Raw genomic sequence first — 24,367 nt, 5'->3', positions numbered from 1 at the left:
CAGCAGTTAGGTGTATGCTGGATTAACAGCAGGTATCTCGTAAATAGCCACTACCAGAACGTTCTGCCTCTCCTCCACTTGTCTGCGTGGCTCCCATTTCACCAATCAACACTAATCTGGTGTATTAGTAAAAGCTCAGTTTTCGGGAAAATCCATAAAAGCATCCACTTAAATAACAAATGTATTGGAAAACATGCCTGGGATTTCTGTCCTAGCACTCACTCGGGGCAGCAGGAGGGCGAAGCAGCAGGGCGGTGAGAATGGAAAGAGCAGAAGAGCCAGCGCTAAAGCTCATGCTCCAAACCAGGGAACTCAGATGCATGGCTGTTGGCTTGAGCCACCCCTTCCAGCTCAAAACAGCTAACCCAGTTCCCTTGTGCCTACCAGCCTGAAAGCTTCAATTGCAATCTTGTCAGATTTAGGGATTTCAGGGATTAGGTAAAGAGACTACCAAGAAAAACTCCAGGCTTAGGAAGCACCTTTTTAGTCCTCCACCTCAGCACCAACAGAAGCTCCCCAAAACAATTTTTGCAGCTGAAGAGAGATCTTAACTATCTGAAATCAAAATCATAGAATCATAGAATTGTCAAGATTGGAAAAGACCCTTAAGATCATCGAGTCCAACCATTAACCTAACACTGCCAAGTCCATCTATACCATGTCCTCAAGCACCACATCTGTCCGTTCTTTAAATACCTCCGGGGATGGAGACTCAACCACTTCCCTGGGCAGCCTGTTCCAATGCTTGACTACTCTTTCAGTGAAGAAGTTTTTCCTAATGTCTAACCTAAACCTCCCCTGGCGCAGCTTGAGGCCGTTTCCTCTCATCCTATCACTCGTTATTAGGGAGAAGAGACCGACCCCCACCTCGCTACAACCTCCTTTCAGGTAGTTGTAGAAAGCAATAAGGTCTCCCCTCAGCCTCCTCTTCTCCAGACTAAACAACCCCAGCTCCCTCAGCCGCTCCTCATAAGACTTGTGCTCCAGACCCTTCACCAGCTTCACTGCCCTCCTCTGGACACGCTCCAGCACCTCAATGTCCTTCTTGGAGTGAGGGGCCCAAAACTGAACACAGTACTCAAGGGTGCGGCCTCACCAGTGCCGAGTACAGGGGCACTATCACCTCCCTGGTCCTGCTGGACACACTATTCCTGATACAAGCCAGGATGCCATTGGCCCTCTTGGCCACCTGAGCACACTGCTGGCTCATGTTCAGGCGGCTGTCAACCAACACCCCCAGGTCCTTTTCCGCCAGGAAGCTCTCCAGCCACTCCTCCTCAAGCCTGTAGCGTTGCACCCTCCAGCAGATCAACACTCCCACCCAACTTGGTGTCATCTGCAAACTTACTGAGGGTGCACTTGATCCCCTCATCCAGACCATCAATGAAGATGTTGAACAGGACCGGCCCCAGTACTGAGCCCTGGGGAACACCACTCGTGACCGGCCGCCAACTGGATTTGACTCCATTCACCACCACTCTCTGGGCTCGGCCGTCCAGCCAGTTCTTAACCCAGCGCAGAGTGCACCCACCCAAGCCGTGAGCAGCCAGCTCCTCCAGGAGAATGCAGGAAATCTTGACTTCCTACCTATGCCACATATGCTGGTTAACTCCTCCTTTGCTCCAGGGCAGGAGCACACTGCAACTGCTAGGGAAGTCCCAAATTTTGGTCATAGGAAAGTTGAAACACCTTTCAACAGCAGATTGTTCCAAACATATCAGATCCACTGCCTCTCTGTAAGGCAGGGTCAATTACAGGCCACAAAATGATTTGCAACATGGGGCATGTTCACAGCCCTTCTTTGCAGAGCTCAGCTTTGTTTTATTAAAACTAGTTTTTAACCTGCAGCAGGGACAGCAGCTGGAACTACAGCCAGGTGCCAGCTCTTCAAAACCTTGAAGTCTGGTGCTCAGTCCAGGGGCTCGGAAGATGCTGTAGCTGTCTCCACAGTGCAACACGTTCACAGCACCCACCCAAAACCTCACTTTAAAAACATTTTACAGGTGCCAGTCAGGGCTCCCTGTGCCTCTGGAGTCACACTGCTGTTCTAGTTTTATATTTCCATATGATCTTCTGGAGCCATGCCACCCTCAAGTCTTTGGCAGACCAGGTCTAGCAAATCCAGCTGAAGGAGTTTAAGACATTACCCCCATCCACTCACCCCACAACTTTTGTGATAAACTCCCACATGTGTCACAGCAACAACAGAACCAGACAAGTGCTTGCACCCTGCTCAAGGGTTGCACCCAGCTCAAGTCCTACTCCAGGAGCAGCTGAACTTCAAACACAGCTTTGCCCAGAAGCACAGTCTTCCACTCCATGGCAATCATCTCCAACAAAGGGGAGGAGAGGACAGCTGTTGTATTTAGAACAGGCCACGTTTGCACAGATCACCTCTCAAAGCCTGTAGAGCTGCAGTAAGCAGTTACTCTTTCTGCCTCCCACAGTCTTGTAGGAAACTCAACTTTTCTACCACATTCACTGCTGGAAATACAAGAAGGCAGCAAGGTGTTATCAGTCCTCCTGCATCCTCAATGCAACATAGCCCATTTACAAGCGAAATGCTGGATGCAGATGAGCTAGCATGGTCAAGCATAAACCATCCTCCCGGTGGGTAACAGTGGTTTCTTGCAGATCATAGCTCCTTCCACTGCAGAATTAATATATATTCTGACTGAACCTTGGTCCGAAGCAAACAAGCATGTAGCAGCATGTCTTGCCACTCAAAATATACCTCCACTAAGGTATCGGAAAAACAACACATCTGAGCCACAGGTTGAAAGCAAGGGATTAAATCAGCCAAAGGTAGAAGAGGAAACTGCCTAGTTTATTTTTAGGGAACTGTAAAGGAGTCAAAGACACTAGCGCTAGTTGATAGTTCAGATCCTTTCTGTTAATAATGTATATTCCGCATAGAGGCAGCTTAATATTCTTCTTCTACCCTACCAATGTCCCTTTATCCCTACATCCCTAATTCTGCAGAAATACTATTCTGCCATTAACAGCATTTTATAGGGCCCAGAGATGCAAGAATGAAAATATAATACATCAAATCACAGCATTATTGCAAGTCCTTTTCCCTCAGATGTGGCTCCTGCCTTCCTCTATCCTTATAATGATTACGTGCCATACACTGCACACCACTTTCCCAAAACCATTCACCCAAAAATCTTAATCAAAATGCTCAGCTGCTGCCCTTCACCCTGCCTTGAACCCACAGGTGCTACTGGTATAGAGAGCAGCCCCAGGGACTGTAAATGAAATTACTGGGAAAAAACACATTCCTCTTCTCCACGTAGATTCACTCCCTGCTTGCTTTGTTTCTAGGGACTTTGAGGCTTAAATAGTTTCCACCCTGGGCTCCTCTGCTTGACACACCAGAATAAATCCAAGCATTTCAGTGCAAACAAGCCACCACAGTCAAGCATGTGGTGTCTCCACCTCATTGTTTCCAATAGATGCTTCCAGCCGCAGAAACCACAAATCCAAACTAAGGGAAAGCCCAGCAACTCACCTGCCACGAGCCAGTGACTCAGAAAATTCACTGACCTGATGACATGCACAATTCTGTGAAATATAAAATCTTAATGGGGTGTTGTAGACTGTGGGTGTATGGAAACAAAAGATGTATGCAGTGAAAGATCACCCCTCTCCTTGCTTACCCTGCCCTAGGATTTGGAGTTATCTTCACAGCTGAGTTGCAACATAAGCTGAAGTACATAGTAAAAAGGCAAAAGGAATGATTTTGAGAAAGGTCCTTGCAACACATCAATTCCATCGGAGGAAACAACCTCCAAAAAAAACTCAAGAAGCAGTCAAAGCAAAGGGGAATTGATTTTTAAATGCATACATTGGTTTCAAAGCCCTTTTACTCGAAAAGGTGTTTCTTTACCTATAAATAAAGTATTTTCCAATACAGCACGCTAAAGTTTTGCACTGATACATGCAGGAGGTTGGAGGATTTTCCAGGTTTTAACTGAGTTTATTGTGTTTCAGAGAGCCTAAGATGTCTGCTCCTGCAGCAGGAGAGATCTGGACAAACACTTCAGCTCTCAGATATGTATGGAGCAACACAAATCCACCTATACCCACACCCACTAAGCAGGTGCATTAAAAGAAAGAGCAGAAGCTAAGAGAAGTATATTTATATAGCTGGCCTCGGTGTTTTGTGCCAGGCTAGGAGAGGCACACTTTCATCCTGTTGAAGTGTTTCAGCTCTTCAAAGCAAAGCATAGTGCCCTTTTCAACAGAGAGCCATTTGACTGCATCTCGCCAACACTCTTTTTGCTCTACTTAAAAATCACCGTGTTCTTACAGCTGTATGAAATGCAAAAGCACATTCTTCTGTAAATCGATTTTTTTTTTCTTTTTCCAGGCAAGGGGCTCAGCAATTTATATAAAAAACAATTCTTCCTTACATGGAAAAAATAAATCTCTAATTTTTAGAAAAAAATGCATGCATTTCTCTAACAACAGGACTACCGTAAAACACTTCTACTGTTTAACGTGGCTCACAGGAAAAAAACATACCAGCTGCTACAATAAAAAAAACCTCTTTCTTCCTCTGAGAAGGCTAAAACATGGGCCCAGAGAATTGTATGATCATGCAAATGAGTTCTGCAAATATGGGTAAAACCTTTCGTTCAACTGCCTTGTGCTTGTTTTCCTTGTTAATTCCTTTCAACAGCTTGGGACACTCAGACTCCAGGGGGAGGGCTGAAAATTGGCTGGTTTGAAATCTATTCTCTCTTCTGGCAGGAAGATCAGAGGCGAAGGTGACAACCATGTCTTGCAAAAGCCTCTAAGGGGTCTAACGGCCAACTGGCATAGCCATGGAGGGCAACACCATCGGTCACTGCAACCAGCCGGGGTCCCCACGAGTGAGGGGTCCCACTGCATCCGGACCCTCCCAGGCACTGAGCCAACGGAGAACTTCCAGAAGAATTAGGTGGCCTTGCAAGGAGCGTGTCTTAGAGCAAAGGGCAGCACAGGATACCATGCAAAAGTAAATGGGAGACAGACACTAGCTTGCATGGCCTCTTGTGGATACATGACTATCTCCTGTATTAAAAAAAATAAAGGACCAATGGGAACAGTAGAGGGCAGTGGTGCTTCTCTGTTCTTGGCAATTTTTTAAATCTGCTTTGAATGTTTTCCAGAAGACATACTCTAGTCCAAAGTCAGGGAAGCCAGGCTGCCTTACTGCCCATCTTAAACAGAAGATGTACTAGGAGGAAATCACCAGAGGGAGAGTTTTCCCCCTTTCAAGGCTGTTGCTACCCTATAACCAATTTAATTATCATATAACATATTACACAAAGCTTTATGATATATACCAAAGCTATAGTTATGAACTGCAGGAAAAAACTGGACAAATTTCTGGGGCAAACAAAGCATAAAATAGAAAATAAAGCTAATACATTATGAAACACTTGATTTTTTCTAAATTAGTATTTTTTTCTAAAGTGGCTATACTTTTTGTCATCAAAACAACAAAAGATGGATTATTTTGGGTTTTTCAGATGTACCGATGTACTTGGGGTAAAAACTCATCCTGGAAGCATGCATCAGCTGGTCTGAAACTGCTTTTTGTATTTTTATCTTGCTCTCTGTCAGGTAGCAGCTAATAGCACAGGCACACAGTTTGGTTGCTAATGCACTGCCAGCACTCTTCATTCTTCCTGCTTCTGTTATCACCTGCAGGCAGGGTAAACTGTTTGGGGACAAAGTGTTTCGTTTCTTTACTTACATGGACAGAGTTAGTCATCACGGGAACACCATTCACACTACTCCACTCATCTTCTACTAGGGTAACTTGTTTTTCATCTAATTAAGTGCATTCTTCCAGCCTGAATCTATCCATAGCAATATTTGCAGAGTATACTCAATATCTGCATTTAACGCGGCACTTTCAACTCCAAGCTAGGGCAGATGATTGTTAAGATGCTGAATTCTCAAAAAGAGAAAAAAGAAATGCTATGCACATACAATCTGTACGTCAAGCCTCTCCTTTGGTTCTGCTCTGAAGCCATTTGAGCTGCTAATCTCTCTTTACCATTAAAATTTTTAGTACTTGCTTCTTGGTTGCTTTTGACCAAGACTTGGAGTTGTTGTTGTTATGCAGGAGGGCAGGACTGCCATCCAGAAGGACCTCAACTAGCTGGAGAAACAGGATCCAACTGCATCTGCCAGTACTGTCAGGGCAGTTACAGAGAAGGTGACACCACACCAGATGTCTCGGAGATGCTCAGTGAAAAGGCAAGTGGTGACTATCAAGCTGCAACCATTCCATCTGGATGTAAAGAAAAAACATGGTTCCCACAAGACTGGGGCAGCCCCGGGACAGGGCCCAGAAAGGTGGTGACATCTCCATCCTTGTAAACTTTCAAGGCTCGAGTGAACAAGGTGCTATGCAACCTCATCTAGCTTTAAATGTAGCCCTGCTCTGAACAGGGGTTTGGACCAGAGACTTCCTGAGGTCACTTTGTGCCTGAACCTTCCTATAATTTTAAGTTCAGTGGTATGCATTGCAACACTGTACTGCAGGAAGCCAGACCAACTGTTTGTTGATGCTGTCTCAACTGGAACTTGCCAGTGAGTTGCAAAATAAAAAGCAGAACAAATTCATTAATGTCATCAATTTCTTCATAAAGTTATCACAAATAATGGCATCTAGATTTAGAAATAGGTGCTCTTTATTTGACTTGACAAAACTTCAAAAGGTGCCATCACCACAAATATACTAAAAAATTGTTACTTACATTACTTTTATGTGCATCTTAGTTATTTTTCCATATTATAACCACCTGAAGCCCATGTATATGAACAAGTCATCGGTCTTATTGGTTACCCTAGGAAGGTGCCATCCATTGCAGGGACAGACTAATGGACCACAAGCATTACAATCTTTGCTAACAAGCAGCCACAGACCAGGTGAACCTAGGTTGCAAAGGAGCCTAGGTAATCAAAATAAAGAAATGGAGAAGAAATAATCTGGGTGGACATGGCCAAGGAAACAAGCTATACAAAAAATGTACAGCAGAGATCTGCATGTGTGAGAACAGAGCAAGAATGTACTTGTCAAGTTAGGAGAAGAGAATGCTGCAAAGGTTCAAACTTAAAATGAGAGCCTGGCTGAAGGGTTTGCTGTTTAGATAGAGAGGAAAAGCCAATTTTTAAATGAAGAATAAGCAAGCCTTAAAAATTAGACTTTGGTGAAGACCCACAAGAATCCTTGGTTTGAAGGGGACATGTTTCTAAACACGCCTTCACGTGAAAGGCACTCATGTTTCTGAAACTACAGAAGGGTTTATATTCCACATGAAGCCAGTGGGGAAAAGCACCACATGCTCATGGGATCAGAAAGAACTGCTTAAACACTTACACATGGGGCTTTAGCAGCCATCCCCAAAATTGATGTCACCCTTGCACATCTCACAGTTGAAGCAACAGGGAAGACAGCATCTTGGAATGTTGCTGGGAGTGCAAAGAAAGTAAGTAAGCAGAACTCTAAACAGCAACACTAACTAGCAAGGGAAGCTGTCAAAGAATTAAGCCATCATATTAAGGGCGCCATGGAGCAAGCCAGCCAGGCAGGACGACTAGATAGGTGCCGTGTTCATGCTTCAGATCTGAATGAGTCACCAAACAGAGAAAGGCAGAGTCACAAGCAGAATGCAATTCACACCACATTTTCCTTTATAGATGTATAATGTCAAGACAGACTCATTTCTCCCAAGGATAAAAAAAACCAAACCCAAAACATTTCTGCAGGAGAAGGGGAATTTAAAACTAATTTTATCATCTGCAAAATGCACTTTTTATTACTACTTAGTTTGTATATGTTGCCTGCTTTTTCACCTGCCTACAGGGGAATTCCAGCATGGGTCATAATGAAAGAGTTCAAGAACATTTCCATTTAATAGGAAATGTTTACTCCCCTCACTTTTTACATGTCTAAGCCTTTCCAAAGGAGTATTATATAGCAAGTAAAATTAGCCTGTGGGAGTTGACAGGCCTTGGGATTGATTTCCAATTTTCAGACTCAGTTGAAATAACGCTACCTCCAAACCACAAGCTAAAGCTACATGAGACATGCAGTACCTGCTCCATCAGTGTCTGATGGGACCCCTGAACACCCCCAGCACATAGGCAGGTGCCCCAAATGCTGCACGCACAACCTCAGAGCACTATCTGCTCTGGAGGCTGCCTATTACTCAGCTCAGTAACCCCTGGGAGTGGATGAAGCCCCCAACTGAGGGATGAAATGACACAAGGAAAGACTGGCACCTCTAACAGGACTAAGGTTACCAGATCAAAGATCTAGCCAGTCCAGTATGATGTCTCCAACATCAGCTGACAGCAGATACAGAGGGAGGGCCCAAAAAAAAACACTCCCTATGTTGCAGTTAACACGCACCCCTATACTCTCAAGCCTCAAAAATGTGTGGCTTAGGGACCTCTTTATCCATACTTAGGACTTTTTAATATCATTCTCTCCATTGATCTATCTTCCATGAATTCGTCCAGTTGCTCTTTTAACTCAGGCAAACTTCTAAGGTCCACAGCAGCCTGCATCCAGGAAGCCCACAGCCCTCGTTTTCACCATCTGAAGAACTCTGTATCATTAGCAACTGCACAGCTTCATTAGTGAACTTTGCCCTGATCACTTTTGGGCAGAAGGGAACAGATCCTTCAAACGTTACTGTTTTTTCCTTCCCCATGGAACAGACCACGTATTTCAACTTTGTGCTTATCTTCAGGAAGTTGCTGATCCATGCAAAGGCCACTTTTTCTCATTACAGCTGCAAAGTTCCTTCAAGAGCCTTTGGTAAGGAACTTACAAAACACCACTGGAAAATTTAAGCAAGCCACACAAAACCAGATCATCTCGCTGCATGGCTGCTAAGTCCCTTGCAGAGCTCCTACAGACTTGCAACGCCAACTTCCTTCATATATCAAACATGTCTCTCCTTACATCACATTTATCAACGTATCCACTAGCACCATTATTTAGAACAAGCTTTTTGGTTTTAAACTGATTAAGAGATGTTCCCACACAGTGAACATGCCACAAAAAGCTGACTCTGTTTTATGAATAGGAAAACAGACTACAAGGGGAAATTATTTGCCTGGATCAGATACTAAAACCAGAACAACCCCTAGCTCAGTTTCCCAATTTATCCACAACATATATTATCTTCCACTTCTTCCAGCAAGTTTCCCAGGTGCGTAAAGTAACATAAAAGTATCCGTATTCAAGAGAAGGACAAGCTTTGAAGCAGAACCAGAGCAAGCCTGTCTTAGCAGCATAATGATGGTCTGATGTTCATTTCTGCACTTTCAAATTCAAAGGGAACTGTGAATGGAATTCCAGCTTTATTCCTCAGTCAACTTTTTAAGCTACAAAGAGATCCCCAGAAATCAGTTTTATCCCCAAGATTTCAATTAAAATATTGCCAAATTTTCTTTTTAGTGAGGTCTGACAAAACAAGTGAAAGAGAATGACTTTGTAGCAAGCTACATCAAATGGAGTCTCAATAGCCCACGTAACCCTTACCCAGAGATGCTCAGAAAAAAGCATGCCAAGCTACAAAGCCAGCTTTTCTTCATTCCTCACCCTACCCATTACTCCAAGCAGTTCAGAAAGTACAGAAGGAGATACAAGAGATAATCAGAGCAGTGATGTCAGCAATACCTGAATGAGCTATTATGGGAGACATCTCCTATTGATCTGCTAATAGTCTCTTCAAACAGACCTCACACTCCAGGAACCAGAGAGGGGTGGTAAGAGGGTCCCAGTCAGAAAGCAATTACGTTATCTGGACATGAGCTCACTTGTTTTGCAAGAAGATGGAGCTACTTCTCAGGTCAGTGTGCATCTTGGCTTTTATTCCTCTCTCAATACAGCTTTGTCCTCTCTGACCAGGTTTTGAGGCCAGACCTTTCAAAAAGTGGGACTCGGCACCGATTCTCAGTAAACTCACGGCACTGCTGCTGTGTGACATGGTACGGCCATACAGTTCGGAAGACAGCTCCCTCCTTCCTGGCTGAAACCTGTCTCAGCTGCACAGCTCAAGCTGTCAGCTCTGGGCACTTTACTTTGCAGGCTTCTTTTAACGTCTCCTCTTCCATTTCACATCTTCAAAGTTGACATTACAGAGAAGAAAAGCAGTTGTTCCCCTGAAATCCCTGCTTCTGCATCTCTCAGTTCTGCAACGCAGTCCAGTATTCCACCAATTCTTGTTCCAAATAAACCAGGACTTATGGCTCCTGCCATTTCCATCATCTGATGAACTTAACAGCCTCATTTCTGACATCTTCCCACTTCTTCCAGTGTAACACAAAAAAGAAGAGCAATTTTCTCTGAACATCAGAAATTTGGAAGCATTTAGAAGTCCAGAAGATGGCTTTAAGAAAGCTGGCAAGGTTGTGGGAAACAAGCCAGATACCTCTAAATCTCTGGCTCACTTTGTTTCCACCTAGAATTTACTCACAAAGTGGGCAGCCTGTTACTGCATCTCCTGCCAATACCTGGCTACAGTCAAACACGCCTGCAATTTAGGAGTATAGGCTTAATTACACTGGTAAATTAAATCATCCATTTTCCCTGGCTCTGGAAGAACAGAAAGCATCTGGTCAAAACATATAGGGTATTGGCTGACACATACTTGCTTTCCAAGCAGTAAAACATCTACAGCTTTCCAAAACAACCACTCATATCACACATAGTACCCGTAAGAGCCTCCTAAAGTATGTAATTTGTGGTGGGACAAGTAAAATGCTTCAGGCTTGTGCACTGGCACTTTCAAAATATATAGTCTAATGCTCTCTCTGTGGCACATGTGCTACCTCTGTGTACACAGCCTGCAAGCATCCAGTGGCCCTAGTCGCAATGAAGTCACAAAATTTCTCAAAGTAATTCCATTCTGGTACAAGGACCAGAGGACATCAAATTAAACTACCCCAGAGAACACTCAAAACAGTTGCTCTCTATTCACTCTCCCTATTCTGCCTATGGCTGTACTGAGTTTGGTCAGAGGGCCCCCTCAAACATTTATTTTTCTGGAGGAAGGGCCCTAGTCTCTTCACTCGTTCTTCAAATGGAAGCCAGCCCATACCTTTGATTATTCAGGCTGCCCTTCTTCATATGCTTTTTAATTCTGTATTTTTTTCGGGGGGAAACAGAACTGCACTCAACATTCAAGTATGGGTGGATGATGGGCATGGCACAGCAAGGACAGCGGCAATAATAACGCTAATTCCTAATATCAGTTGGCTTTTGATCATGAGTATCGAGATGTTTAGAAGTGTTTAACCTCAGATTGTTTCTTCTCATGGGCAAGAAGCACCTCCAGGGCCCACCATCATTTACAGAAAATTCAAACTGCTCATCCTCCCATGGGACCAGTTCAAGTTTGTCCACACTGAACATCAGCCAATTTATCATGCGGTCTCTCACTGCTTCCTGCATCATGCCTCAGCTTTGTTTTTAACCTCAACAGCTCAGTATCATCAGCATCATTTATCAGGTGTCAAACCTGTATCCTACCACTTGCTTCTAAGACTCCAGAATTACCACATTTCACAGTAATGGGCAGAACCTGTCCTGGATAGCATGCTAAACTTACTTAAAAAAATCTGCAAAAAGGTAAAAATAGCAAGTAACAAAATTGAATGACAGTCACAAAATTCCATGTCACTAAACACAAGCTCATGCACTGAGGGGTGGAGGCATTGGAGGGAATGCACCAAATTACGTAGACACCATCAGCTATTAACACTCAGGAAACCTCTTGAAGTCACAGTGGACCACTCTCTATATCATCAGCCAAACACTCAGAAGTGTCTAAGAAAGAAATATAGTATCAGAAACCCTACTGGGAAGAAGTAGTGAACAACCAGAGAGGCCTTTCTATGCCATGACACAAAGCCACGATGCTCACGTATTACCCCGTCTCAAAGATTACAAGTAGCCTAGAGAAGGGTAAAAGCAAAAATCAGATCTATGGAATATATTCCATAGGAGACACTAAACATAATTGGCTCTTCAGCCTCAAAAAAAGAAGGAACCTAAAGAAATATAAAGATAACTGACAGGTGGACATAGAAAAGTTACTCACTAGTTTCTCAAAGGGGATTAAGGAGATGTACATAGAAAAATACCAGTTAAATGAACAGAGGCAAATAAAACCTAAGAGAAGGGAACAGCCTTTCCATGTGTTTTTTAAATAAACTATGGAACTCATTATCACAACATGTTAGCGAGATTAAGAATAAAAACAGGTCCCCAACGGGAAGAAGAAAATTCAGCATCAACGGTCTCACTGACCTTCTGGCACCTTGAAGCATGGGGCCGACACAGAACTAGGGAATCCAGAAAAAAAAAAAAAAGGGAGAACTTTCACCAAAAAACAACCCACCACACTGCTTCTTCAAAATAAAAGAACTGGAAGGAGAGGAGAAAAATGAATGGCCAAGATGAACACAATGGAGTGAGCTAAAAAGGACCAAACTTGAGTTTAGCCAAGGAATCTAGAAAGCTCCAAAGTCTGCTGTCTAGAGGCCAACATCCAGGCTGAGCCAAACCAGCACCAACCGACTGCTTGAATGAGCAACTACAAGGAGGTGCATGCACTTGAAATGAGTTCCGCTACACAACAAAGATCAGAGCAAACTGGCCTTTTCACATGAGAAAAATCATTTATCATATCTACTACCACTGGTTATAAGGTAAACTAGGACTTTGCCTTTCAGTGTGGCCCTGCAGATGTTACATGCGGCTAGTAATCTCTTTCTGCATTAGGATAACTCGATTGCATTCTTAAAACTCTGCAACTGGTTAACAAATTATTATATTAACACAGCAAATTAACAAAAGCAGCAAAGGCTACCAAAGTCAGCTGAAGCTTGGAGTTCAAGGAAGCAGCTGATAGAATACTTTTGGCAAGAACCTAATCAAGTACTGCAGTTTTTAAAGGAAGTAACACACTTGGTCCAGAAAGTGCCAAATTTGGGGGTTTATGACTCCTCACTTTCGCGTCTCCTCTGCATACCAGGGACTTTCTGAGGAGCGCTCATGGGAAGAACTAACAAGATCCACAAAGGTGTCAAATCTGGGCTCTCCTCAGTGATCTCCTATGCGAATGCCAGTATTCCTCAGCTTCATTTAACTTTGATATTCCGACTATTAACACAACCTGGCCTGACAGCTTTAAAGTATAAAAGACTTACTGATGCCTCTGAAAACCCTTCAGAGAGTGATTTTGTTGGGTTTTGGTTTTTTTTTAAACACAATCCTAAAGCAGCTTAATATACTTAAAAACTTAACATGTTAGATTCCTTTCATCCATCATTAAAATGCCAACATACCTGTCACACCTAAAAAATACAAGAACAATCATTAATTTATTCTGGGTTTTTTGACAGTTATTTTACTGTCATTTCAGAATCATAAACTTGGCCACTCTAACACTTTCCCAGTGGGCTTCATCTCACAAAGTCATGGCATTCAGGAATCTAAACACTCTCTTACAAGAGAGGAAGAGGTTATAAAAGCTTCAGTTTTTTAATATTTCCAGTGAGGAATATAGGCAGAAATGCAACTTGCAAATTTGGATACCCCCACTTTCTATAAGCATGATTCTTAGTGAGGTTACACCTACACTTGGCAATCGTGCTAGTAGAGCAGCTGGCTGGTAATCGAGATGTCCCACCTTCACTAGGAGCAAGTTGGCAGGAGCTGGGTCAGTCTGGCACCCGGCTATTGCGCAGTGATGGGACTCTGGGAGGGCAGGGGTACCCATCTTCTGCCTAAAATCTATCCCTCAAGGTTCGTCTTTCCATAGTTATCTAAGAAAACTATCCTTAAACCCTCAATTTCGTCACATACTAAGCTCATGAGACAATGCAGATCCATTTCAGAAATGCTCACATCTCCAGATCTAAGCAGTAAGTGCCCCTTTGTCTGCTATAACCTTATCTTTCAGCAAAGGTATTTTTCAGACTACACTTGGATTTGTATCAGAAACCAGACTAGGTGTGTACACACTACATTTCAAACGCTCACCCTGGCATGAGTTTCAACAGTGAAGCATCAAGGAGCAGCTTACCACAGCTGAGGTCTCCCCAGGTAGAAACCCACAAACATCCCAGTTCTGTTCTACAGGAAGAGATCTCTCTTTCTTTATACACACATTTTTTAAAGGAGCTCACTATGCTGCACTGGAAGCAGTTTTGGAAAGCAGACAGAAAACAGAAAAGGATTTTAAAAGCCAGAATCATGGATATTTTTAACCCAGGTATTGTTACCACCCTGCACATGACAGCCAGCTTCTGGTCATCACAAAGACCCACGTACGGAGAGCTGTTTGTTTGACTTCCCCTCACTGTAACCCCTGCTACACTCACCTCGCCTGAGTAACTGTATTTTCCTTTCAGGATCTGCCGATATAAGCGGGTGCGGTTGTCATCTTCAAAGGGCATAGTGCCACTCAGGAGAATGTACGAGATAACACCCAGTGCCCACATGTCCACAGAGTTTGTGTACGGTTTCCTGACCAGGATCTCAGGAGCAATGTACTCTGGGGTCCCACATGTGGTTTTCATCAGGCAGTCATCTCCCTTCTTCCGAGCACTTGCCAGTCCAAAGTCCGTAATCATGATTTTGGAATCTGTTCCTGGATGGTAGTACAACAGATTCTCTGGTTTTAAGTCCCGGTGCGTGATACCCAGAGTATGCAAGTACTTCACACCATCCAATACCATCTGCAGCACACGCGTAGCATCTCTCTCAGTGAAGGAACCTTTAGCGATGATGCGATCAAACAGTTCTCCTCCAGTTGCCAGTTCCATCACCATGTACACACGGTCCTGGGTCTCAAACACCTCAATAAGCTGGATGATATTGGTGTGCCGAACCCGCCGTAGTACACTAAGCTCCGACTCGCACACTTCCCTCCCCTCCCGGTATTTGGTCTCTATCATCTTAATTGCATAGGGCTGCTTGGTAGCCTTGTGTTCCACCCGTACAACGCGGCTAAAACTCCCCCTCCCAATCAGGGCTTTAATGTCATACTTGGCTGTCACTCTGGGGTCAAATTTGGCGCGGTATTTAGCCACTTTGTTCTTGCGGGGTTCGGGCTGGTCCATGTGGACAGGCAGGTGGTTCCCAGGGTACGGGTTAGCGTGACGCGGAGGTGAGGGAGAGCCAGCTTTGATGACAGTCCCACAGTCATCTTTGATGAAATGCTTGTATACGTCATTGTGGCCTGTGTAAGGTTCGACTTTTTTAACCAGGTCTAGCTGCACATCTTTGGGGGGCTCGGGAAGCACTTTGCTTGTCCCACAGCCCATCACTGAATGGCGTTAATTCCCTGTCAAGGCATTTTCCCAGGGCAGCGTCAGCAGCAACCACATCCGGGGCAATTCCCACATTTGAACCTCAGGAAAAGAATGAAAAGAAACAGATAAACAGGAATCAAGGTAGGAAAGTTTCAAACAGGGAAAAAAATGCAAGTGGTTCACGTCTCAATGGAGCCATGCTACTGCAAATTAAGAGTATGGGATTTTCACTGTACAGAGCATGTGCAGTGCTTCGCCGCTTTCATCAACAAGCTAGTGAAGACAGTGCCTATAAAAAAAAGTCAGTCAGAACAGATGTCTGAGGAAACTACACAGTACCTCTTTTTATTAAGCAGGTTAATGCTCCCAGCTGAGCACTGAATCACAGAGTCATAAAACACCTGAGGTTGGAAGACCCTGGAGGTCTTCTTGTCCAGCGTCAATCGCTTAATAAAAATCAAATTAAGGAAAGAGTTGAGCATTTTCCTTAATTTTGTTTCATCTGCTCAACTTCATAAGACAGCAGCCACTCCAAATCTTACAGTCTTGAAACTTCTCACTAGAAACTCCACAAAGTATCTCAGCAACTTGTTCACTTAACAAATTTTCCTAAGATTTTCTTTATATTTAACTGGTACTGGTGTCTTAAACATCTCACTACTTTGCTCCTGGGGATCAATGAAAATGTGCAGGAGGCAGGGATTATAGAGACAGAGGCAGGCTGTTTTTAAGATGCAGTTTCTGCATTCCCTGCAAAAAGGCAGCCCTCATTTAACCAGAGCAGCTTTTAGCTGGCAATTCCCTCACCCTCCAAACCCTAAGAAATCAAGGTGGGCTTTGACATCTTTTAACGTCCTGACTCAGCTTTGGTTTCTTTTGCATCTTCAGGTACCAAGTAGCACTTCTGTTTTTCCATATGGAGCTGGGTGTAGGAAGTAGAATTTCTACCAGCTGCTCCAGACTAGAGCAAAGGGAGCTCTTGCTCATCACACTATATCCCAGCAGAACCAAATCAGCTGCACTTCAGCATGTCCTTAGGTGCTGATTAAAACAATATGACTGGTCAGGAGATGGATAAACTGCCTGTATGCGTTCCAGCAGTTAGCTGAGCAGTTTTAAATTTCTACTCTTTGGCTCAGAGCCCATCAATACAGTGCCTGAGCCTTCACAGAAGGCTACAGAAAAGCAGTTAGCCTTGAAATGCAGTCATACACCTTACCATCACGGAGCTTATCTTCACTCATTCACCACCTGTCCAAGCAACTATTCAGCACGAACAGCAAAAAGGGAATCCCGGTTGGTCTTCCATCAGGAGAATTACATGGAGAAACAAGAAATGTTTTAGAGGGACACCCAGAAGAAGTTTAGGCTCTACCTCCAACCTGGAAAGAAAACAAGGCACTAGTTAAGATTCAATTTTAAAATCAGGCACCAAAGTAATTTCTCACATAAGACCTTCTGGCAGCACCGTGACGTCAAGCACACCAACCATGCACAAACATGCCTATACAAGGGTGCAAGCAGTAAAAATAAAAAACAACTTCACAGAAAGCTTAACTGACATTTGAATGTCACCAAGGGCTGTCCTGTAATTAGGTGTCCCTCAAGATTAAAGTACCATGCCAAAAAATAAATGAAATACCATAGCTGTTCCTGAATAATGCCTCACACAGACAGTTTTTCTCAGCATTATTAAAGCATACTAAGGTTAACAGATAAATGGAATGAGAGCATTCACAAACAAGGTCATTACAGAGTAATTCCACACATAGAGAAGCACTTGTGTAAAACGTCCCACCCATAAACAAAACCAATGAGAAGGATCAAACACTGAGCTTGAAAACATTGTATATAAATCCACCGCTGCTAATAACATGAACTGAGATCAGGCATCAACTAACAGTACGTCAGGGATGCGTCCTCAAACACGTAAAGGCTCACGACAGTGGAACCTACAGAACCCAAGCTGCATGCCATGGCCAGCAACAAAACGCTTAACTCCACATCAGTGCAGGTGGAAACGCTCCTGTGTAATAATCACCAGGTGTCTGGGAGAAGAAACTAACGCATTAGAGAAATGAAGCATTACAAGTCCCCTCTGAGCAGGAAATCACATACTCAGCAGGTGCCAAACTATTTGAGAGGACAGCACAGGCCTGAGCTGCGGTCGTAAGTGGCGAGAAGGAACACTGGGTTTGCACTTCAACTCCTGCCCACTCCTCTCCTTGGACAGCCAGCCCGTTGCACCCCACAGCTCCACAGGGCAACACCTCAGCTCCTGCTGATTCAGGAGCCTCCTCCACCTCTCTGAAAATATCAGGGCCTGAGTGGTTTCATACCTGAGGGTGTTCCTGTGCATGAGGGGTGTCAGCCACTTCACTAACCCACCCGAGGCCTAGCAACCCTTCTACCACTAATTAAATATCTCATGACTTGAAGCTATTTAATTTTGCTTTTCTACAAGATGCCAGTAAGGAAATTTGAAGAGATGAGCTCTTAACTGCATAAGAAATGCCCATACACAGCAACCTTCAAATCACACCTATGCCAACAGAGCATAATGGGGAAAAAAGGCCTGAAAGCACCTTACCTAAAGGTTTTACTAATAAATTTTAAAGTGTACCTTATTGCCTGACATAAGCCTGGCATTACCAGTCGCTTGGCTGGCAGTGTGAGCCTTCGGCGGGTTTCTGAGGGGAAACCCGGGGCTGGGGCTGCTGCGGCACTCCAGGCGGCCGCACCAGAGCCGCTGGCAAGCCAGAATCGGTCGAACCACCCGGGATTTCCAAAACTCTGATTGTTTTTCATAACTTAACCCGAACTAGACCGTTTCCCCCCATCCCTTCCAGGGAGAGGACCCAGGGCCGGGCCAGTGCCGGTAGCTCGTCCTGCAGGCCAGGGAAGCACCGCACCCAGCCCGGCCCGGCGAGGGGACAGGACGCTCCGGAAGGCGGTGAGGGCCTCACTCCCCGGCCCGGCCCGGCCCGGCCCGCCCGTGCCCGCGGCCCAGGGCAGAGGCAGGGCTGAGGCCGCGGGGCCGAGCCGCCAACGCCCCGGGAGGAAGAAGGAGGGAGGGACAGCCGGAGACGGGACGGGACGGGACGGGACGGGACGGGGCGAGGCGAGGCGAGGCGAGGCGGGGCGGGGCGGGGCGGGGCGGGGCGGGGCTGCCCTGCCCTGCCCTGCCCGCCCCGCCCCGCCCAGCCCCGACGGAGCGGAGCGGGCTGCCCCGGGCGGCGGCCGGTCCCGCACTCACCTGGACCCGCTCCGGCCCGCGGCTCGGCGCCGCCTCCTGACGTCATCCCCGAGCGCCGGAGACGCCCGACGGGGGGGCGGGGACACCGCGCCCGGCGATTGGCGGAGGCGGCGGTGGTGGGCGGGGCCGAGGTGGTGGGCGGGGCCGCGGCGGGGTGGGGAGGCGGTGCGATTCCGCCGTCCCGCGTTCTACCGCCCCCTGCCGGGGTCGCCGGGAACACCCGCCCCGGGGCCCGCCCCGCCTCCGGACGCCCTCAGCCCCCACCGGCCCCGGGACCCCCTCAGGCCCACGGGCCCCGGGACCCCCTCAGCCCCAGGGGCTCCGGGATCCCCTCAGCCCCACAGGCCCCTGGATTCCCCTCAGCACCACAGGGCCGGCCCCACCTCAGCCCCAGGGGCTCCAGGATCCTCTCAGCCCCACAGGCCCCTGGATTCCCCTCAGCTCCATGGGCCCCAGGAAGCCCCAGAGGCCCTGGGACCCCCCTCAGCCCCACAGGGCCCAAGAGCCCCCTCAGCCTCTGTGTGTCCCAGGACCCCCTCAGCCCCACGGGCTGAGCAGGAGGCCCCCTGCCAGGCACGGTGTTCCCGTTCCGCAGGCTCCTGCCTCCGAGGGGCGGCCATGGTGACCCGCTGCCCGAGGAGGGAGAAACCCTCGCCTCCTTTTTAGAGCCAAACCCAGCCCAAACCGATCCCCAGCGGCGCCTGGGAGTGCTGCTCCCACTGAGCGGCTCCGAGGGCTCCCCGCTGGGCTGCGGGGCTCTGGAAAAACACTCCCTTTGCAAGAAAATCGCCCGGAAGCATCGGCCCTTTTCCTTGGCAGGGAAAACCGGGTCCCTGTGGGCTAGCTCTTGTGCACAACAGAATAATGAGGCACAGTCCTTTCTCCTTTCTTTTCCCCAGCTAGTAAGTGCCACAAAACCCGCAAAGCTTGCTTGGTAACTGCTGGTGGACTTTCTTCCTCATACCCTTTCCCCATCCTTAAACCAAACACTCCACGTTTCAGCCCTAGATGACCTGAAAGCAGCGGGACGAGGGATGACACCTTCTTGCAGAGATGCTGACGGCGCTTCTTTCTCTGGGGAAGATACAAACGCGACACTGTTGGGCTTGTTTTCCAGCCTGGCTGTCACGTCATTCCAGATGCGGCTTGGGTGGAGAGGGGCTATTTTCGCACTCCTACCATGCTTTTAAAAATAGCTGGTTTTATTTTAACACTCCTGGGCTCTTTGGCTGTTTAAAATGCTTAGTAAGTCATACCGTAATAAAAGTTATACCTGCTGATGCATGCTATTGTCATCAGCTTCTTTCCCATGTAATTCCAGATAAGGTACGGAGATGTGTGACAGGTCTGAGATGGGGCTGCTTGGGCTGTACTCAGCAGATCAGGTGAGTTGTACAGTTTCCTGCAAGCAAAATTATCCGGTTCTTGTTGTCCCACACAGTAATGGTGCTGCTGGTACATTTTCAGCCCTGTAACCCCCCATTTTCTTTCTGGAGATATTTCCACAGCCACACGTCCCCCGCACTGTCTCTGGGAGGTGGCTTAGCCTGTGCCCAACATGTAAAACCTTGCATGTGTCCCTATTAAAGCTGATCCTGTTATTTTAGGCTGTTTCTCAAGGTCATCCCAGCTTGGTGCCACCAGCAAATTAAAAAGCGTGCATCTCTCCTTGTCAGCCCGGCTGCAACAGATGGGTGTACAGCAGTGGGCTGCCTCACCTTGGCCACAGCTGCTCAGACAGGGATAGCTGCTCCTGAAGGATGGGTTTCCCTCAGGGTTTTGCATCTTCCATTAGTCACTTCCTCACAGCTTTGTTTCCTGCCCAGCTCATGAGAACATCAAACAAGGCAGCTACAGGTCCATCACCACTGCTAATTGTCAGCGCAAAAATGTCAAAGAGCCAACACATATTGAACTCTTGGGCCAGAACCATGGAATTCTGAGAACTTCAATCAGAGTGGCTCTCTCTTGTATTATTTATGCTGTGGTAGTGCTCCGAGACCCACCGGAGCCAAGAGAGCGTCACACCAGACATCCACGCGAAGCCAACGTATCCGCCCAGCAAACTACCCAGGGACGAGGCCGGGAAGGGCCCATAGCTCGCTGCAGAAGGTCTGGGGGAAGTGTGAAACCTGTGACGGAGCTTGAGAGCAGGCAGGGATCTCAGAGAACCCTCCTTTCAGCTATGTGATCCACTGCCTGCTGGTTTGGGCACCCAGTTTGGGTTTGGGGTCAGTGTCAGTTGATCTCTGAAACCTGTTATTCAGTCTAGAGTCATTTCTCCAGCAAGAAATGCTTCATGACCAGGGTAAGCATCTTGCCACCGTGGGTGCTGGCTGCAGGCTGCAAAGCTCCGAGTGCCAGGGAGGCTCTGCAGCCTCTCACCCTGCTGTCAACGGGCTGTCGTCTTGTTTCTTCATTGACTTTCACCTGGTTCTGCCTCCTCCCTTCCAAGATGTTGCTCTCCTGAGAGAGGAGCCTCACCCTGCTCCTCTTTGCTTGCCCCTTCAGAAATCCTCTGCCAGCTCTCACCCCCCCAGGACCCACAGCCTGCCTCCAGCACTGTGGGAAGGATTCAGCCCATCAAGGCAGGGATCTCTACAGAAGCAGCAGCACAGGTGGCTCCGCAGCCTGGCTGCTCCCTCCTGGCAACCACCATCCCTCTGCAAGGATGGGTTCCCCTTAGGGTTTTGCATCTCCCGTTCTCCTGTGGAAGCTGCTAAAGGCAGGCTGGGACCACTGGGTACTCAGAGAGGTGGAGAATCCTCCCTCCTTGGAGATGCACAGCTCCCCTGGAGGCAAACTCTGCTTGGAAGCAGGAGCTCTGATGAGAGCCCTCCGGAGCTCCCTTTGCATCCAACACCTGCCTGCAGCACTGCCATCCGAATCTGGCATCTCACTGGGGTGCAATAAGCTGTAGTTTCCTGTGGAGGGACGGAAACGGCCAACACCACCTCCAGCATCCCCCACACCCCCAAGCTGCCTGGGACATTGCTGCACATCCACAGGGCATGGGGCAATGTGGGGAGCCTGGGGCTTCCTCCTGTGCTGGGCCATAGGAAGCCAGAAGAGGAGGAGAACGGGGTCCCTCACCTGCCATCGAATGCACACGTGGCAAAGCGGGAAACCTGGATTTCCTTTGAGCCACATCCTAGCCCCATGTGGCGGTGAGCCCATGCCTCAGCGGCCATGCCAGGCCGGAGCTCAAGGTTGTCCTGGCAAGGATAAGCAGAGGTCGGAGAGGGAGGATGTTCAATTAAAGCTGCTTAAAAAAGAAATCCAACTTTCCATATGCCTCTCTGGAGAAAAAAAAAAAAACCAAAGCTGAGCGCAGACAGGGTGCAGGCTGGGGGCTGAGTGCGGCCCCAGCGGTAGAGGTGACTCCGGCTCAGCCGTTCCTGCTGCATCCAATCTGTGGGGACTGAGGTTGCCTTTTGGCATTTCCTTATGGAAAGTTGGACATTTGGCTCAGCAGAAGTCCCTGCGCGAGCTCGGACAGCGGCCAGCCCTGTGACACAATGTCCTCCAGGCTACACACAGCTCCCGACGCTCCCCCTGCCCCGGCACACTGGGGTGCCAGTGATGCTGGAGGCAGCTCTGCCCGGCAAGGCTGGTGCCCGGGTGTGCTCCTCCACTGGGACACCAGATTGGGATGGTGGCATTGGGGACTGTGCGAGAGCAAGGAGCTGTCCCATCTCCACTGGCGGCCCCGGCACAGCTTCAGCCCATCCTGTTGGAGAAACCCAAGTGCATTCCCACAGACGAGGAGTCGTTCCCCAGCCGGCACCTTCGCCAGGAGTAATTTCCCTGGGCAAAGGAATGGAGGATTCATCCATCGCGTGGCGGAGGCAGCGGGTGGCGTGGCCGGGAGGTTGGCCCTCGTGTCACCGTGCCACGTGTGCCATCCCGCTCACACAGCTGCCCAGAATAGTGTCACCATCTGGTTCCAGCTGCCTGGGGACACGAGGGCGTCCCTGGCCCCTTCTGCGATTACAAAAAGTGAATTCAGACATCAACTCAACCTAACTCGGCCTTCCTTTATCCCCTTTTCTTTTTTTTTTTTTTTTTTAATAATTCAGGTTTGTCTCTTAGAAAAGAGAGGGAGATAATGTCTGCAGAGCATTTAATCTGCTGCCCAAAGAACAGCAGAGAGCAAATTAGGATCTACTCCAATTAATTTGCCTTGATGGGCAAAATCTGGAGAGCGGCCATATCTGGGAATTAAGAACAAAAGCGGGGAGTGTAAAGTAGGTCGCTGGAGTTTCATAACCGGAGCGATGTGTTTTCACAGCATGCCGGGTGCTCAGAGGTGCCCAGTGCTGGGGGCCACCGGTCCCTGACCCCCCCGTCCAGCGACCACGGGTTTCAGCCTGGGCAGTTGCTTTAAGATGCTGGCCAGTGTGTAGGGAGCCAGCTGTCCAGTTTTAGGGGCAAGAACGAGGATGTTGTCCCTTCCCACAGAGGGACATGGCTGCAGGACTGTCCTGAACCCTAGAACCCAACAGGAGGATGGACACTGGCTGCTTGTCCCGATTTTGGAGCACCCGGAGAGCTTTCCCCAGGGTTGGCATGCCCATCCTTGCTATCATGCTGCCATTCCCGGCCTTACAGGCACCTCCTTGCAGGAGGACTAGGGGTGACACGGTGACAGTGGGCTTAGGGCAGTGCTCTGCTATGGACCCTTGCGCCATGGGGTGTCACCAAGCAGAGGTGACCCACAGGCCCATCCTAGCCTGGCATCCCCAAATCCCAGCCCCGACTCCCTGGAACCATCAGTGCCTGCAGGCTGTGCGGTGACATACTCTGGTGTCACATATGGTGACACCTTCCAGCTGCAGGACATGTGTGGTAGCACAGCCAAGGGGGCGGGCCATGGGTGGTGACATGCGCTGGTGCACAGGACACGTGGTGACATAGCCAAGGGTGTGGGACACGTGCAGTGACGTCTTCCAGGGCACAGGACATGTGCGGCATGTCTTTCTGCGTGCAGGATCAAACGCCCAGAGTGTTTGGTGGGTGTTTGCAGATCTTCCCAAACACCCACAAGCTCCCAGCTGGATTGAAGCGGCGCGGTTTGTTGCACGCCGGTCTCACCATTGCAGTGATGGCCTGGCAGAGCATGGCTTCGGTGGCCCTCCAGCTCCCCGGCCACCTCCTGCCACCCCAGTGGAGGACGATGGGGAGCAGCCCGTGGTGGCGAGCCCACCGCTCCTGGCCCCGCAGAGGTGCCGGCAAGGCGACAGGCGCTGCGTGGTGCGTGGCTGGTGCCTGTCTGGTGTTTATCCTCTTAGCCACCCTGCGAGGATCCAGCACTAATTCACCCTTAAACACTGGATTGTCACGAACTGGAAAGGAAAGAATCGGCAGATTATCCCCCTGACGCTGGTGTTAAACATGGGGAGTGGCAGCTGCCGGCCAAGGAGAGCCAGGACAGCATTTTGCCCCGTGTCCCATGGGGGACCTGGCCCTGGGCTTGGTACCGTCCCCCAGCAAAGGCTGCAGGCAGCCTGTCCCTGCTCCTCTCCAGGTGATGTTTTGTGTGTGTGTCCCCAAGCCAGCTCCAGGCTGGTTAATGAAATAAACAGCACGAAATAAACACGGGATCCCCCCATAAAGCTGAGGGGTTGGCAGTGACAGCTCAGCCCCCCAGGATGTACCATGGCACAACAAGCCGGGCAGCATTTCCCGGTCCCGGATGCCGGCAGGTGACCGGAGCAGCCATGGTGACATCCCAGAGGTCAGGGTTCACACGTTTAAGTGACCAGACCT

General features: G+C 48.1%; 1 protein-coding gene across 2 annotated transcripts in view; it reads right to left on the bottom strand.

Moving 5' to 3' along the window:
* PSKH1 (protein serine kinase H1) overlaps positions 1-18,656 on the bottom strand; it is a 39,761-nt gene extending 21,105 nt beyond the window's left edge. The window contains exons 1-3 of one of the 2 annotated variants that reach the window (XM_087740297.1): positions 18,599-18,656; positions 16,562-16,724; positions 14,410-15,441 (exon numbers count right to left, since the gene is read on the bottom strand). In XM_087740297.1, the coding sequence (XP_087596423.1) occupies positions 14,410-15,354 (945 nt within the window). In that variant the 5' untranslated portion in view covers positions 15,355-15,441; positions 16,562-16,724; positions 18,599-18,656. Of the gene's footprint in view, positions 1-14,409; positions 15,442-16,561; positions 16,725-17,965; positions 18,415-18,598 lie in introns of those variants that run through there. The other variant, XM_087740298.1, reaches the window with a different exon arrangement.
* Positions 18,657-24,367: the final 5,711 nt, after the last annotated feature.

This window comes from Nipponia nippon, unplaced genomic scaffold (assembly GCF_047370975.1).
Source record: "Nipponia nippon isolate SJK-2023a ecotype South Korea unplaced genomic scaffold, ASM4737097v1 scaffold_7, whole genome shotgun sequence".
NCBI classification, from domain to species: Eukaryota; Metazoa; Chordata; class Aves; order Pelecaniformes; family Threskiornithidae; genus Nipponia; species Nipponia nippon.
The sequence above is the reverse complement of the archived record's forward strand: the minus strand, read 5'-3'. Positions and strand labels throughout refer to the sequence as shown.